Source organism: Phlebotomus papatasi, chromosome 2, assembly GCF_024763615.1.
Source record: "Phlebotomus papatasi isolate M1 chromosome 2, Ppap_2.1, whole genome shotgun sequence".
Lineage (NCBI taxonomy): Eukaryota > Metazoa > Arthropoda > Insecta > Diptera > Psychodidae > Phlebotomus > Phlebotomus papatasi.
In genome coordinates, this window is record NC_077223.1 from 89,470,409 (window position 1) to 89,485,226 (window position 14,818).

At 36.6% G+C, this 14,818-nt stretch overlaps 2 protein-coding genes across 2 annotated transcripts in view; one reads left to right on the top strand and one right to left on the bottom strand.

Annotated features, from left to right (window-relative positions):
• Positions 1-788: 788 nt before the first annotated feature.
• On the bottom strand, positions 789-2,496 carry LOC129804975 (COP9 signalosome complex subunit 1b; the record flags this gene model as incomplete). The annotated part of the gene is given in 2 exon segments (XM_055852772.1): positions 789-2,165; positions 2,362-2,496. Coding segments are annotated over 2 exon segments (1,401 nt in total), but the record flags the coding sequence as incomplete, so codon positions are not given.
• Positions 2,497-6,076: 3,580 nt separating this feature from the next.
• LOC129804979 (transcription initiation factor TFIID subunit 4-like) overlaps positions 6,077-14,818 on the top strand; it is a 29,467-nt gene continuing 20,725 nt past the window's right edge. The window contains exons 1-2 of the mRNA XM_055852778.1: positions 6,077-7,006; positions 7,114-7,287. Coding sequence (XP_055708753.1) covers positions 6,338-7,006; positions 7,114-7,287 — 843 coding nt within the window. The 5' untranslated portion in view covers positions 6,077-6,337. The remainder of the gene's footprint in view (positions 7,007-7,113; positions 7,288-14,818) is intronic.

The following is a 14,818-nucleotide window of genomic DNA, read 5'->3' on the forward strand; positions in this document are numbered from 1 at the left end:
TAAAACATTTTTGGTATCAATTTCATACATCGGTCTTAACCTCAAAAACATTTTGGAGGTTTCTACTTTTCAATTTTGCGCTAGATACAGTCAAATTTCTTAAATATGAATGCTAGGGAGATATAGATGACATTTTTCAATCCTTATTTGAATGATAATATTGAGAAAGCACCAGATAAAATGCTCCTAATTCATACTCCACTTAAAACTTACTTTAACCTCAAATTTTAAATAAATATGAAAAAATCTTTTAAAATAATAAGGAAATAATATTCACTGACCCTGTCCTTTTACCAAAAAAGCAAATCATATTACAGTAAACACTTTTTCAATCGGGCGCAAAATTTTGTTGACAATTTTCACGTTTGACCAACTTAGTTCAAATTCACTGTAGTTTTTCTTGTTTTATCGTGATTCTTTATATTTGAGCGCTTTTTGTGGAATTTACAATGATTTTAAAGCGCAAATCTGTCGATAATTTGGATAACATTTTGCTCCATTTGTCCGATTGAGAGAGAGTCTACTGTATTTCGGATTTTCTTGATACTTTGAGGTTATAATCAACATAACCTCACATGTTACAAAAATCCTCTACAAAATGTAAGAATTTCCATTCAAATAATCACAAGGGACTTTTTTTCAACTTATGATAAGCCCCTAGCCTCAATATTATTTTGCAGTTTGCAAATAAAATTGCAATATTTCCCATGGAATTCAGCCAAATATTTCACGGTGCATCAAATTACGATATTTTTAGAAAAAGTAACTGAAGAAAAAAAAGGGCTCACCTTGACGTGAATCTGAATCTTGAGCATGGCAGCTCTGAGGATGAGCATCCTTGTCCTCCTCTGGTACTCCTTGCCCACATTGATGGCCTTCTCGAAGGTGGAACTGCGCTGATCGGCATCCTTGGCATAGAGAATCTTATTGTGCGAGTCAATGCGTGCCTGAATCTGTCCATCGAGGATCAGCTGCATCACTTCGTTTTCCAGTGCCTGAACCGTGCGATTGAAGGCTGTGGCCATTTTGCGCAGATCGGCCGACAAGTAGGGACTGAAGTACTGAATGAGCGCCCTGTTCCGGATCTGCGTGTACAGGGCATTGATGTGGGGCGCTATGTACATGTCCAGGAGGAGATTGTCGCGGATTTCATCGAGGAGGCGTAGGCATGAGGCATACTTGGATTCGTAGAATTTGAAAATTATGTCTCGGAGCTGTGGCTCAAGCTCCAGGAAGAGCTTGAACGATGACGACGAGATGACATTCTTCTGCAGTTCCTGCCTGTCGAAGGTGGCCAGGGCGCAGAGACCACCGTACATGGCTACATTGCTGCTGGAGATCATCTCGGGGAAGTCGCAGTGGTCAAAATTGGCCTGCAGGAAGTGTTTGGCGGCCGATTTGTACTTCTTCGTGGCCAATTCGGCCAGGCCAGCGGCGCACTTGAGGCGTGTCACGACAGCCTGATTGGCATCCTTGCTGCAGCCTTCGGCAAAGTCTGGGGTACTCTCGGCCTTGGACACATAGCTGAGCACATGAGACCAGTTCTGCAGGTAGATTGACACCTTAATCACATTGAGACACATATTCACCACATGCTTCCCGCTCGTGCAGTAATCCCGAGCCCGTGAGTAGCACTTGAGGGCATTGGACAGATCACCACAATTGAGATAGTGATCACCAAGATCATCATGTCCTCGCCTGATGCTCTCCTTAATCGAATTACTGCGGTAGTTCTTCAAATCATTGTCCAGCTTCTCCAGCTTCAGTGCTGCCTTTTTGCTCTTTGTGTCTGCCCAGATCGTGTCAAAGGTGGGTATGTCCTGATTTGTAGCCGCCCCAGGTGCCCCTCCGCCAGCCCCCTGAGCCGCAACATCCGGCAAATTGCCCGCTCCCAAATTCATGTCGGCCAACTTTTTGTGCAGCAACTGATACAGACTGACATTGTAAGTTGTTGTCACGTAACTAATGGCCATCTTCAGGGCTTCCAGTCTCAGTGTCGGACAGTGGTCCGCAATGTACATGAGACGATAGGATTTAGCTAGACCGGTGTAGGAGTTTGCATACACTTCCAAGTCCAATGTCGGATTTTCTACAATATACGTGTCCTCCTCGTGATTTTCGTTGTCCACAGCCTCCACGTCCACCTGCATCGGCTCTACAGCATTCTGCCAAGATACCAAATCAATCCCCATCACAATCTCACCTTAGCATCCCCCCTCAAAGGATTCCCCGGATTCCCGACATCAATATAACCTCAATTTGGGGTGGAAAATTACAGGGCCATTTCGGCCCCAAAAACCCAAAAATTCCCCGTCCGGAAGATTGTCTGGATGAATAGAACAGCTTCTAAGGATTGCTTACCTGCATAATCAGTGGCAGCGGCATTTTCTACTGGCTTCTATTGCTAAATTTTATTTTACCTACAAAAAGTGTTATTTTTGTCTTCACACACAACTTCACAAAACTTCACCAAGCCATTTTCACCACTTCACCACTCTTTTTCTATTTTATCACCTTCACCACTGAAATTCACCATAAACTAGGCTTGAAAATTTCATTGAGGAAAAAATGAAAATTAGGATTGCTTTTTTGTTGACTATTTTCTAGGGTAAATTAAGCTAATTCAAAACCTGCTCCAAATGGACATTTTTAGCTACTCCAAAGGAATCAGCTGAAAAAATATATGTTTTTAGCTGATTTGAAAAAGCTTAGCATTTGGTGCTCGCTGGGTAGTGCGACCTAAGTGTCAAATTTGAAACCAAATATGGACTATAGCGAGACTCTACTGTATTTCGTGAACAAAAAGGGTTTTTCTGAAGTATCTGCAAATGCTTCAATAGGAAACCCCGGAAATATGATTTTTTGGAGAGATTTTCTTATTCTTTTAGATGGGAAAGGAGAAAAGACCAGGAATAAGAACAAATTCTGCACTCAGGAGCAACTCAATAAGGTTTTGGAAGCCTTTCGTCGCGGTTTCACTTACACTATTTGTCTCCAATTAGAAACATTCCCTTGTCTCCATTTGGATTAATTTTTTTCCAATAGAAGCATTTTATACTCGCGTATTTTTCTTGTATTTAAGAAGTTTTCAAATTATACCTAAAGAATTTTCACTAAACAGTAACATTCTAGAAGAGTTAAGGAGCAAATACATGAAATTCTCGTCAGAAAAAATATGAACTTAATGTGTTGAATCTTCTGTCGAAGTCAAAGCTTCTGGAAATGGTTTTGAATTAGGACATTTACCCTAAGTTTCAAAATTATGATTAACAGCGCGATGCAACTTTATTTTCGTATCTTATAAGATGTCAAATTTTAAATGATTAGTATTTGGTATGATATGTTCTGTTAGTCATTTTCCCGCACTAATTTTACTCTTTGGAAAACAGAAGGCGGGAAGAAAAACAGTAGAAAAGTGGAAAATATTTAGAGAAAAAGTACATTCTATGAAGAAACGGTGAAAAAAAAGAAAATGTAAAAGATGCGTTTACTGGTAAGTAGGTAGGGGAAAGGCTCATAATTTTGTCCAGTTTCTTATTTTGGACACTTTGAGGATAACATTGGACACTAAAAATAAATTGATTAAAATGATGCATTTTTATTCCAATATTTGATGAAAAATGAATTTTATCTAAATATTTGTTCTTTTTGGAAGATTTTAACACTAAATACGTTAAATTTTGAATATGATTTGAGTTAAAATTGCTTTGTTGAAAATTCAGTGTGAGCAATTGCTTACGAGAAATATGACAGGACTTCGTGTTTACTTCAGTCTTATTTAGCTATGGCGAAGGACTAACAATGTTTCTTTGCTTTTTTTGAGTAATATTATTGAATATTCATTGAATATTGTGTTGATTCACGTTAATGGTTATTTGTACATTTGACTCGAAGTGAGATTTGCCTTGTGAATTAGATTTTTCGTGTGAAAAATGGGAAATTTTTTAGGACATTTATCAGTGAGATGATGGTTCTTATTTTGGACAGGTGTTTTTCTCACGAAATTTCGTGAAGTTTTAGCTTTTGTGATGACTAGGTTGGACAAATGCCTGGAGAAACAAAGGAGCATCATATCTACGAAAGAGATGTAGCGAGAAATGCCTCGGAAGGCTCCCGGAAAGGCCATGGAATGAGCGAATCCGCACATACTTGGAGTACCGAAGTCAACTCACTTTAATGAATGATATGGAAAGTTTCCGGGCTTAAGTGACATTCTACGTTTCCCTTACATGAACAGGAAGAGGACTTGGTAAGTTTGGTTCATGAAATGAAAAACAATGGGCATCCTGTTAAGGCGGATTAGCTGTCCAAATTTACAGCCATGTTGTCAAAATGAATAACCAAGTTGTCCAAAATAAGAGTCAAATTCACCTCTACATATCAATTCATTTTTAAACGTATTAAAACTAATTTTAGTATAAAAAAAGACGACAAAAGTTAGCCAAGTTTCTAAAGAACCCTTCTGAAAAGAGAGTAATAAAAAAAGCCATTAGTATTGAAAATATCGCATTTCAAACTTGGAACATCGATGCTTATAAGCAGACTGGTCAAAATTATGAGCCTTTACCCTATTACTTCTTTGAGATATAAAAATTACAATGAAAAGATGAGTTTAGATTTTTCCTAATGTTCATTTCTTTACAGAATGAGAGATCTTCAGAGATCAGTGGAAAGTGAAGATTAGTAGGAAGGGTAGGAAGCATTTATTCAATAGACTAATAGATGAGATCTGTAAAGTTGCATCGCTCTGTAACTGTAACATTGAATAGCATAAATCCCAATTCGAACTTGGTGGCGTTTTTTTAGTTATAACAAGCCTGTTATAGCGGTCGTAGCGGTCACTGCAGTGTGATTTTTATTACAAAGATGAATTTTTCATTTGTCTTTTCAGTAGCAAATTAACAGTCCTACAGTCCACATTTTTTTAAGTTCACAACAAAGTGACAATGGCAAAAAAAAAACGGAAAATTTAGTGACGCGGTTTTAAGACAAAAATCTATATAAATATAGTCCAATTATGTAGTAAAGTGATCTAGGGTGGGTTAAAATCTATGGACAGTGGAGTGAGGGGGAAAGGGAGAAATAAAATGTATTTGTTGGGAAGAAAGAGGCTTTGTGTGCGGCATGTGCGGCATGATCCATCCGACGTGATCAGGAAGATTTTCTTCGTTCTCGAACGTAACGGCAAATAACCAAAGCTATCAAAATTTGTCTCGAGTAAGCGAAGTCTCACACCCGTTACCTAATGGCTGCTTCAGAGATGGTTATTTCAAATCTATATATTTTATTGGAAAAATTGACGAAAATATACTTAATGAAATGAAAAGAATATTTTTTTTCATAAATAATAAATAATTTTAAAGGCCTCAGCTGAAAATCACATAGTAAATTTTTTTTGTTCTCAATAAAATTCTTGTACAATTTATAAAAAATACAGAATTTTCGGTCGGGAGTATGTTTAATACTGCTATTTAATCCTTCTCTATAGACAGCATACCTTCGCAGTATTTATATATATATATAAAATATATCATGAAAAGCGTGATTACAAATTCTACCAAGTTGATAAGTAATTTCAGAGAAAATATTCCAAGTCCATTTTGACAGAACGACATCTTAAAAAGGAAAGTGCCGAAAATTCATAAAATTTTCTGTAGAAATTCTGCAGAATTTTCATACAATGATCGGATGCACCTTTAGAAGAAAATTTTGTAGAAATTCTGCAGAATTTTCGGCAGTTACATTTTCAAATCTGACGAATTTCTGCAGAATTTGCTGGGTGGGTATCTTATTTTTTATATTCAAACGAAATTAATGAATTGGTGAAAAATTGGGTATATTTTCCTTTTTCACCTTTAAATACAAGAATGAGAGATCGAGCAATGGCGAAATATTTTTGTCATTTTTTTATATTTCAACTTTTCACTTTTGAAATTTTCATTCGGATCAAAGTTCACTTAAAAATTCAACAAAACCTAAAATTGAAAAATTGAGGAAATATTTCCGTGCGGAAGGTAAAAATTTCAAGCGCCATCCGGAAATTCACCACGGGCGATTGGTGAGCTGTCAAGTGGGGTATTTGGTGAGCGCGAGCGCCTCCAAGCGGCAATAAGCTGATGACGGCTTTTGATGATTTTTCCCCCAAATCTCGGTTGTTTTCCCATGAGTTTCTCACACGGAAAGTGTCTTTAAGTTGGTGCATGTGGTGTGATGTTGATGATGAGCGTCGTTGGTGCTTAGGGTTGATGGAATAAAGTGTAAATAGCGGTGGGAAAAGGTTCAATAGCCAGCCGATAAAAATCACAATGATCCTCTACGTTTGCGTTCAGTTTACAAAATGGCGTCAGCAGTCACAGACGTTGAGACATCAGCGCCCCTGAACGACGTCCGGGAGTCCCAGTCGCAGCTAAACGCACCGGGGGCGGCCCAGACAGCCGGCCAGAGTGGCATAGTGAGTGGGATTGTGTCAAACGGGGGCGCCGTATATGGTGAGACTCCGCACAAACTGCAACATGGAATTGTCGTGAGTGAGAGTGGGAAGAGTGCAAGTGTGTCCAATAATAACAACAATTACACCGTAAGCGGTGGAAAGAGAGTGTGTGAACAGTTTTTGGGTGGTGAGGGGGCACCTGTCGCAAATCCCGAATCGACAGGGCCACTTGTGTCGAATATGCCAAAGAATAGCAATGAGCCGGTGAAGGTTGTGTACCCCACAGGCGGCGGCCACGGCCAAACCTCCGCCCCAACAGTGCTTAACATGAACAATCGTGTGACATTCACGGGCCAGACTTTGCCGAACGGGACAATAAGTCTCTCCCCAATCACAACACAGGCAACAATTATGCAGACAACGGCCAATGCCAAAGGGCCCCAGACATCGCAGAATCAACAATCCCAACCATCTCAGTCACAGTCGACGATAGTTATTAAGAATCAAGTCAGCATGGCGCCAGGGATCACCTCAGCGCCACCCGGAATGGTCACAATGACCAAGACAATCAATCAGGTAAACATAACCTCACTTCCCCATCAATCCGGGAGTGTCCTAATTTCACCTTCCCTGCCCTCCCCACGCAAATACACTAAACCCAGTTTGGGTCATGTGCTTTTCAGGCCACAACGCAGAACATCGTGGCCACTCCAACAATGCTACCCGCCAGTGTACAGATAGTCAATATGCGTCCGGGTACGCCGTCGCAGGCACAGCAAAAGTCCGTGGCTGCCATTCCGCCCAGAGTTGTTCTCGGGGGCACGCAGATGCTGGGCGCCAGACCCGCCAATTCAGCTGTGAGTAATTCTTGAAAATCTGTTTTTTTTAATCCTTCGCACTTCCGGACACCTCAATTGACCTCATTTGAAATTCAGGACAAGACACCGTAAAATTTTTAATAAAAAAATAATGATTCCTTTAACTCTTTCGTCTCTTTTGAGACTGTAGTACCCAAAGAAGCATATGCATTTTCTATGAAAAACAATTTTTTTTAATTATTCAGAACTGATAAAAATCCGATTCTTGTGGATGATTACAAACTATAAGGATGTCCATTGTAAGGTATTTTTTGTAGAACCTCAATTAATTCCTGAGCTTAGATATTTTTGATTAAAAATTGTGAAATTGGCTTGTAGCATATGCTGCGGTCCGGAAAGAGTTAAGCGATTTAGAAATTAATCTAACTGCAAGAGGAAATGTTTGAGGTGAAAAAGAATTTAAAAAAAATAAATCGTTAAAAATGAAATTAAAGTGAAATTAGAAAAGTTTTATTTGGAACATTACCATCCTTTTCTATTTTTAGGAATAACAGTTTAATATTTAGACCGATTTTTCTTCCTATTTAATTTTTTATTAGGTTTAGAAATAATAATATCGATAAAATAATTAACCATGCTCAATTAGATTTATTTTAAATTAATTAAATTGCGATTAAGTTAAGAATGATTAAGGGGTTACATGGGTTTAGAAAACTAAAAAAAAAGCATAGGGTCAAAGGAACGTCTATTGACACTTTAAGAACTTTCGTAACTTTCCTGACTGATATCTTCTATTGTATTAAATTTTTTTGTGTTTAAATATTAACTTATATCAACTTATTAATTTGACTACCGTTCCGTATCATTCACTTTTCTCAAAATGTTTCAAAAACTAAAAAAAACTGTATTTTTTAAGATCATGACTAAATGCCATATCTATTGACACTTTCGGTATCTATTGACACACGAAATTTGAACACCTATTGGACACTTTTTCTTTACACCTTTGATTGAGATTTTGGTTGAAAACTTCCTTATTGCACTGGATGACTCCATCTGGGGGACTGCCAATCAGGGAATCTATTAAATCTCCATTCAGAATGCTCCGTCCTTCCGTAAGAAACTCTTCCTCATAGAGATTTCTGTAAATCTTATGTCCCTTCACAGCAGCCATTCTCGTGATGATAAACTTCTCTATCCTCATAATCTTACATTGTATTCCTTACAGGATGCAATGGGCAGCTCTTAGATTTATAAAACTTGACACTCTCCTTAAGAATTCTCTCTCAACAGCTTATAGACAATACTCTTTCCATTGGGGCATCTCTGGTGCAGTCGAAATTTTTGTCACGCATTAGATTTCTGCAGTGCTAGAGCTGAAGGAAGTTCTACTATAAAAATATCACCAGTGGCAACTCACCAACAAACATTCTTAGTCTTTTTTGCGCACAAACACTTAACTTGTTAGTAATTTCACTATTTATTTCGCAAAAATGCAGCAACTTTGTTTACTTTTATTCATTCTTCTTATTCTTCTTCATCTATCAAGCTGATACAAAAGTCGGCAATCTGTACCTGTCAATAGACGTTGAAATCGACGATTTTGTCTCGGTTTATTGACACTGCAATTAAATTCATTTTAATTAAAATAAATTGATGCAAATTGTGTATTAAATTAAAATTTAGTTATTTTTGGACTGTTATGCAACAGATATACGTTCATTTTATTAAAAAAAAATAGAAAAAAATTATTTTTGTAAAAGCTTCTTTCTTACACTTTTTCATAAGAATCTTGAAATTTCTCCACGTCGACAATTGAAATTGCTTAAACCTTTTTAAAACCTTCTTAAATTCGCAGAACAGTTCTAGAAAAGGGTAGGTTAAAGGAAAGCAGGTCAGATTACATGAATTTCACTAGATATAAACAATTTATATTAAATAAATTTCAATGTTTTGATGAGAGTGTCAATAGGGGTTCCCTGTCGAACAGACGTTCCTTTCACCCTACTATTTTCTCTAATTCGATGAATATTAAAAAACACTTCACGTGAAGGTCTTAAGAATATAAAAGTAAAATATTTGAATTATGTTTTCTAAAATTTTTATATAAAGGAGTTCAAAATACAGCCGTGATGAGTTGATTTTTTCGGAACTTTTTTTTTAAACATACTAGGGTAAGTGTGCCAAATTTCGGCATAGTTGCAGGCAAGCGTCAAAGTCTCAAGTTTGAAATGTAATATTTTAAATACAAATTGATTTTTTTATTAATTTTTTATAAACTTGGAACCTTGTAAAGAGTTTACCGTCTTTATTTACTCTAAAATCATTCTTAATACATTTTAAAATGAATAAAAAATATAATCATAGCTTTGGTGTCCTATTTCGACCACCTTCATTCTCATAGTTCCTTGCCCTTCGGGAGTTCTTCCAATATCTTTTTCACGTCATCTCGTTTGTCGAAGCTACATTTTTTGTTATTCTTTTGCTTGTATAATCTCTAGAGTACGTAAAATCTAAAAGTTCATGGAAATTCGAGGATCAAAAAAGGTGGCCGAAATTGCAAGCTGGCCGGAATTTGGCACACTTACCCTATGTGGTAGGAAAGATTACTCCGAGAAAGTTTATCTAAAGTTAAAAAACCAAATAATTCCTACACTGAGAAAAAAACGGGGGTGCGATTAACTTTTTCCTCATAAATTTAACACTTTCTAGGTGTAAAAATGTATCAACATTTTTTAATGTTAATTTTACACCTTTTTAAGGGTAAAATTAACATGAAAATGGGTAACTTTAACCCCTAATACACCTAAAGAGGGTAATATTTACACCGGTTTCGGATCAATACTGCAGGGTAAAATTAACATTTTCAGAATGATATTTTAACTTTTTCGGATTTCTCTCCGGATTCTCCGGACACATACCGGACTTGCTATTGCATCTGTTCCGCCTTATCCAGCTCCTCCAGGAATTTTATTTGCCCTCTTACATCTTTCGTCACTTCGTACCGAGGATCGAGCTGAAAGCAAAACATTATACCGACACGTTGAAAAACACTCCGTCTTATGGCCTCTACACACTAGAGAAATTTATGTCCATATTGACAAAAATTCCCTATGCTTGTCTGGGGAAAGCTCTTCAATATGGACATAAATTTCTCTAGTATGTAGAGGCCATTAAACTCAGCTTAAGCTCTTTCAATGAGAAAAATATATCAACATTTTTTAATGTTAATTTTACAACTTTTTAATGGTAAAAATAACATGTAAGAGGGTTACTCTAACCCCTAATACACCTAAAAAGGGTAATATTTACACCGATTTCGGATCAATAATGCAGGGTAAAATTAACATTTCCGGAATGTTATTTTAACTTTTTCGGATTTCTCTCAGTGTTTTTGCAGATAAGACAAACTAGTCCTTGAACAAAGTGTTTTCCGTCATCTTGATCAGAACTTTTTTTTTAGAAAAAGAACCGCTCTGAGCAAGACTGGGGCAAAAAGTCACAAATTGAAAATTTGAAAATTCAATATCTTCCAAGATAAAAGAGATAGTGGTTTAAAATTTTTTCCATAGATGTCCTCTATAGACCATTTTCAAAGTCGTAAGTTTCTTAGAATTTGAACAAGGAATTCAGAAAAAAAATATTGAAATTTTTAGCCCTATTTTTGAAATATTTTTCTTACAGCAGATATCAATTTTGTCATACTTATTTTCCAAAATTGCACTGGTAAATATTTTCTAAATGATTTGGATTCTTTGAATACGATACCACTATCTATTTTAGAATTTTACAAAGATTCTTTTCTCCAGAAATCCTTTTATTAAAAATGACCGCTTGGGGTAAAAAGTAACAAAAGGTATGGAGCAAAAAGTAACAAAGACCAAAGCAATCTCTGATGTCTCACGGCGAGAAGAAACGTCATTTCCATGTCTCGCCGCTTTTTGTATGCATTGGTCAAACGATTAGCCGTCTCTTGTATGTTTTTTTTCTAAAATAGCTTGAAAAGCGCTTTTCTCGTTCAGATAGAGAAAATTGTGTTTTAAAAAGGTGGAGAGGAATAAATTTCCTATGAAAATATGTCCACCTAGCTATTTTTTTTAATTTACGAAAGCCCGTAATAAAGCAAATCAAAATGTAATAATATCCCATACCTGGTACTATTTGCCCCATCATTTTCAGAATGCTCACAAAATTACCTTTTAGAAAGCAGCTTGTTAAATGTATTTCCTTACAAAATAGAGGAAAATTACTTTCATAAAGTTGTAGAGCGGTAAATTTCCTATAAACTGCGCTAATTAGATTTTTTTAAGCGCTCGAGCGGCTTGTAAAAAAATAAAATATCCGTTTTGTGACTTTTTGCCCCAGTCTCCCCTACTAAAATTTTATCGAAGTTGCTTTATCGAAATTGCTTCGAAAATGCAATCCAGTCAAGACATTTTCGATTATAGCTCAGGTCAGGGAACATCTAGGGAGGATTACGACCCACTGTTGGAAAGATCTCGACCTCAGCTACCACATACTAAAATTCAAAGAAAAAGCATAGTCTAGTTTTTGAAATATTCGAAATTGAAATTTCGAAAATGGATTTTTCGATTAATCGCACCTTCGATTAAATCAGATGAAGTTGTGATGTCAGAAGGATTGTAGTACTCTACGTGAGCTTTTCAAGACTTTCCAAAATTTTTAGAATCGGAGATAGGGTGGAATTTCCACTTCTCTCGCCAGTGCCCCACTTTTCGCCATTTGTATTGATATCGCATTTTCCATTATTTGTGAAATAAATTAGCCGTAAAATAATTTATATCTCTACTGCTGTTACTTATAGAGTCGAAAAACACTAATTTTTTGTTTTGATTTTAAATGTTTGAGCATTTTTTAGAGGAATATTTTAAGCAAGTGCATCGAATCCAATATTTTTTACCAAATGCCCAATGCATGGTAATGCCCAATGCACAATAACTTTTGTTTGTAAACATGTTTTCAAAATTTTGTTTGGGAATGAGAGAGGTGACTAGATCTAGATCTCACTCGCTCTCATTGAAATGTCAAAAACATGTTTATAAACAAAAGTTATTGTGCGTTGGGCATAAGTGTCATGAAACTTTTATCGAACAAAATTTACGATTTTGAATAAAGAATTTGTCTATTGAACATTTAATTACATTCGACGAATACATAAGATTTGTATTTAGTTAGTTAATATTTCATTTTATATTATTTTTATGTTAAAATGAGCCATGGGGGAAAGTTGTAATATTCTAAAATTGATTCACCACCTGTCGCCATAACTTTTCAACAGACGACGCTAACTTAACTTCATAGATTCTCAGTTGTCAAATCTGCTTTGTTTATTTTCTGCAATAGTCTAATAATTTGATTTCTCAAATAAAAAATGAAGAAAAATCATTTAATATATGAGTAATAATAAGGTGATCATGAGGAAAAAGAAATACTGAATGTATTAGGTGAGATTCTTAACAAAATCTCACCTACTATAATCCTAACAAAATTTCATGTCGTCCGATCGACCTCAAATTTGGCCAAAATGTGTTTCGCCACTTCCTGATTCCGAATATATATGTGGCTAAGTTACGTTCCCGGCCGGCCGGCCGGCCGGCCGGCCGCTCTTTGGAGCTTAATAGCTCCTAAACTAAAAAAGATATCGACTTGCGGTTTTCGGCAAAGGTTATATATCGGGTGAAAATTGCAACTTGGTGCATAGACCCCCCACCCCCCACCCCTCCTTCCGCCATTTTGAAGACCCCCCTTTTTTTGTTTTCTCAATAGCTCCGCCCCTATGGCATTCAGCGGACTCAAATTTTAGTATGTTATAGCTGGGCCTTAGAGCTTTCCATCAATACCAAACTTAAGGTCCCCCGACCCCCCTGACCCGAGCTATAAGGGTCCAAAAAAAATTTCTTAAAATGGCCATAACTCCGGTTCTAATTGTCAGAATTTAAAAAGTGAGGGCTTTTTGGAAAGCTCTCGTGAAATGCCACTTCCCCTTCTAACATCGCAAGTTCATAAAACCACCGCTAGGGGCGCTTTTTTTAAAAAGAAAATTTTTAAATCTTAAAAGTTAAATAACTCAAAAATTCCATTGTGCATCGGGCTGAAAATTTAGTATGTTGTAGCCGTTGATTATACCTATCAAACAAAAAAAACCTTAAGTCGATCCATAACCCCTGACCCGAGCTATAAGGGGTCAAAGTTCGAACATTGACCGGCCTCTATCTCCGGTTCTAATTAACATAGCGACCTAAATTTTACCTTTTTGGTTTCGTCTCGATGAGAACTTTCAGATGGAAGTTCAAAAAGTCACCACAGGTGGCGCTGTGATAGCGTCAAAATTCATCGAAATTCAAAGTCACTTTTCTCAAAAACGGCATTGTGCAAGTTAATGAAATTTTAGTATGTTGTAGTCCAGTCTAGGACGTTTCCAAAATGGTGCGTATGCGCGCTGTGGTTTCAACAGAACCGGAGATATGAGGGGTCAAAGTTCACAAAATTCAAAAAATCATATCTCCGGTTCTATGTGACCGATTTTGATGAGTGAGGGCTTAAACGAAAGATCTCACCAAATTCTACAACTTTCTAGAATATTTGAACTTCGTGGGACCAACACCAGGGGCGCCACAGTCGAAAAACCAATTTCAATATCACATAACCTCAATTATCTCGACTGTCGCTGAACCGATTTTGATGATTACTTCAACATAATTGTAGAGCACATTTGTCTCTACATTTCGTCCATACATCATTTTCCACTCAGACTACGCTATCACTCCGATTTTGTCGTTTAAGTGTGAAAAAATTGATTTTTCCCATAATAACGCTTTGAAATCACTCAGATGCCAATTTGACTGCCTCTACTCCACCAAGACACTTAAAATAGGGTTTTAAATGGAAAGTCCCACAAAAGACAACAATTCTTTGATATAGTTGAAGTTCAACAAATGCCTACTTGGGGAACTCTGGATGAAAAAACGAGTTAAGAAACAAATAACCTCGCTTATCTTGACTTCTGAGTAATCGATGAGATCATGTTCTATGGGAAAATTATGGAGAACATTCTGGTCTACATTTCACCCATATATTACTTTTGTGCCAGTTCATCCAAATCCTTGATATTGTGGTTTAAATACAAAATTTGTATAATTTCACGAATTTGATTCAAGATAACTGAATGGCGTCTCCCAACTTCAGCTCTAAATCAAATTCGCATGCACTCCGAGTTAGCTCACGTTAAGAATCTCACCTACATAAGCCGGTTAGGATTATCTGTCCCTTTTTTGCATAATATTGCTCAAAATAATCGAGTTTAAATCTTTCCAATTGGGCGGCGAGAAGTGGTTACAGAACTGGCGAAAAGTGGTAAAAAGTGGCGACGAAGTGGTTATTTTTGCATTGTTAATAAAAATCACTTCTTTAGGTACTCCCACGTTAATTATCTAAGCATATCTAAGTAACTTTGTATCAAATTTGAGTTATCCGATAATAAGGGGTCAAAAGTTATATTAAATTTAATTTCACTTTTTCCTAAAAGTGGCTATAAGTGGTTACTCCACCC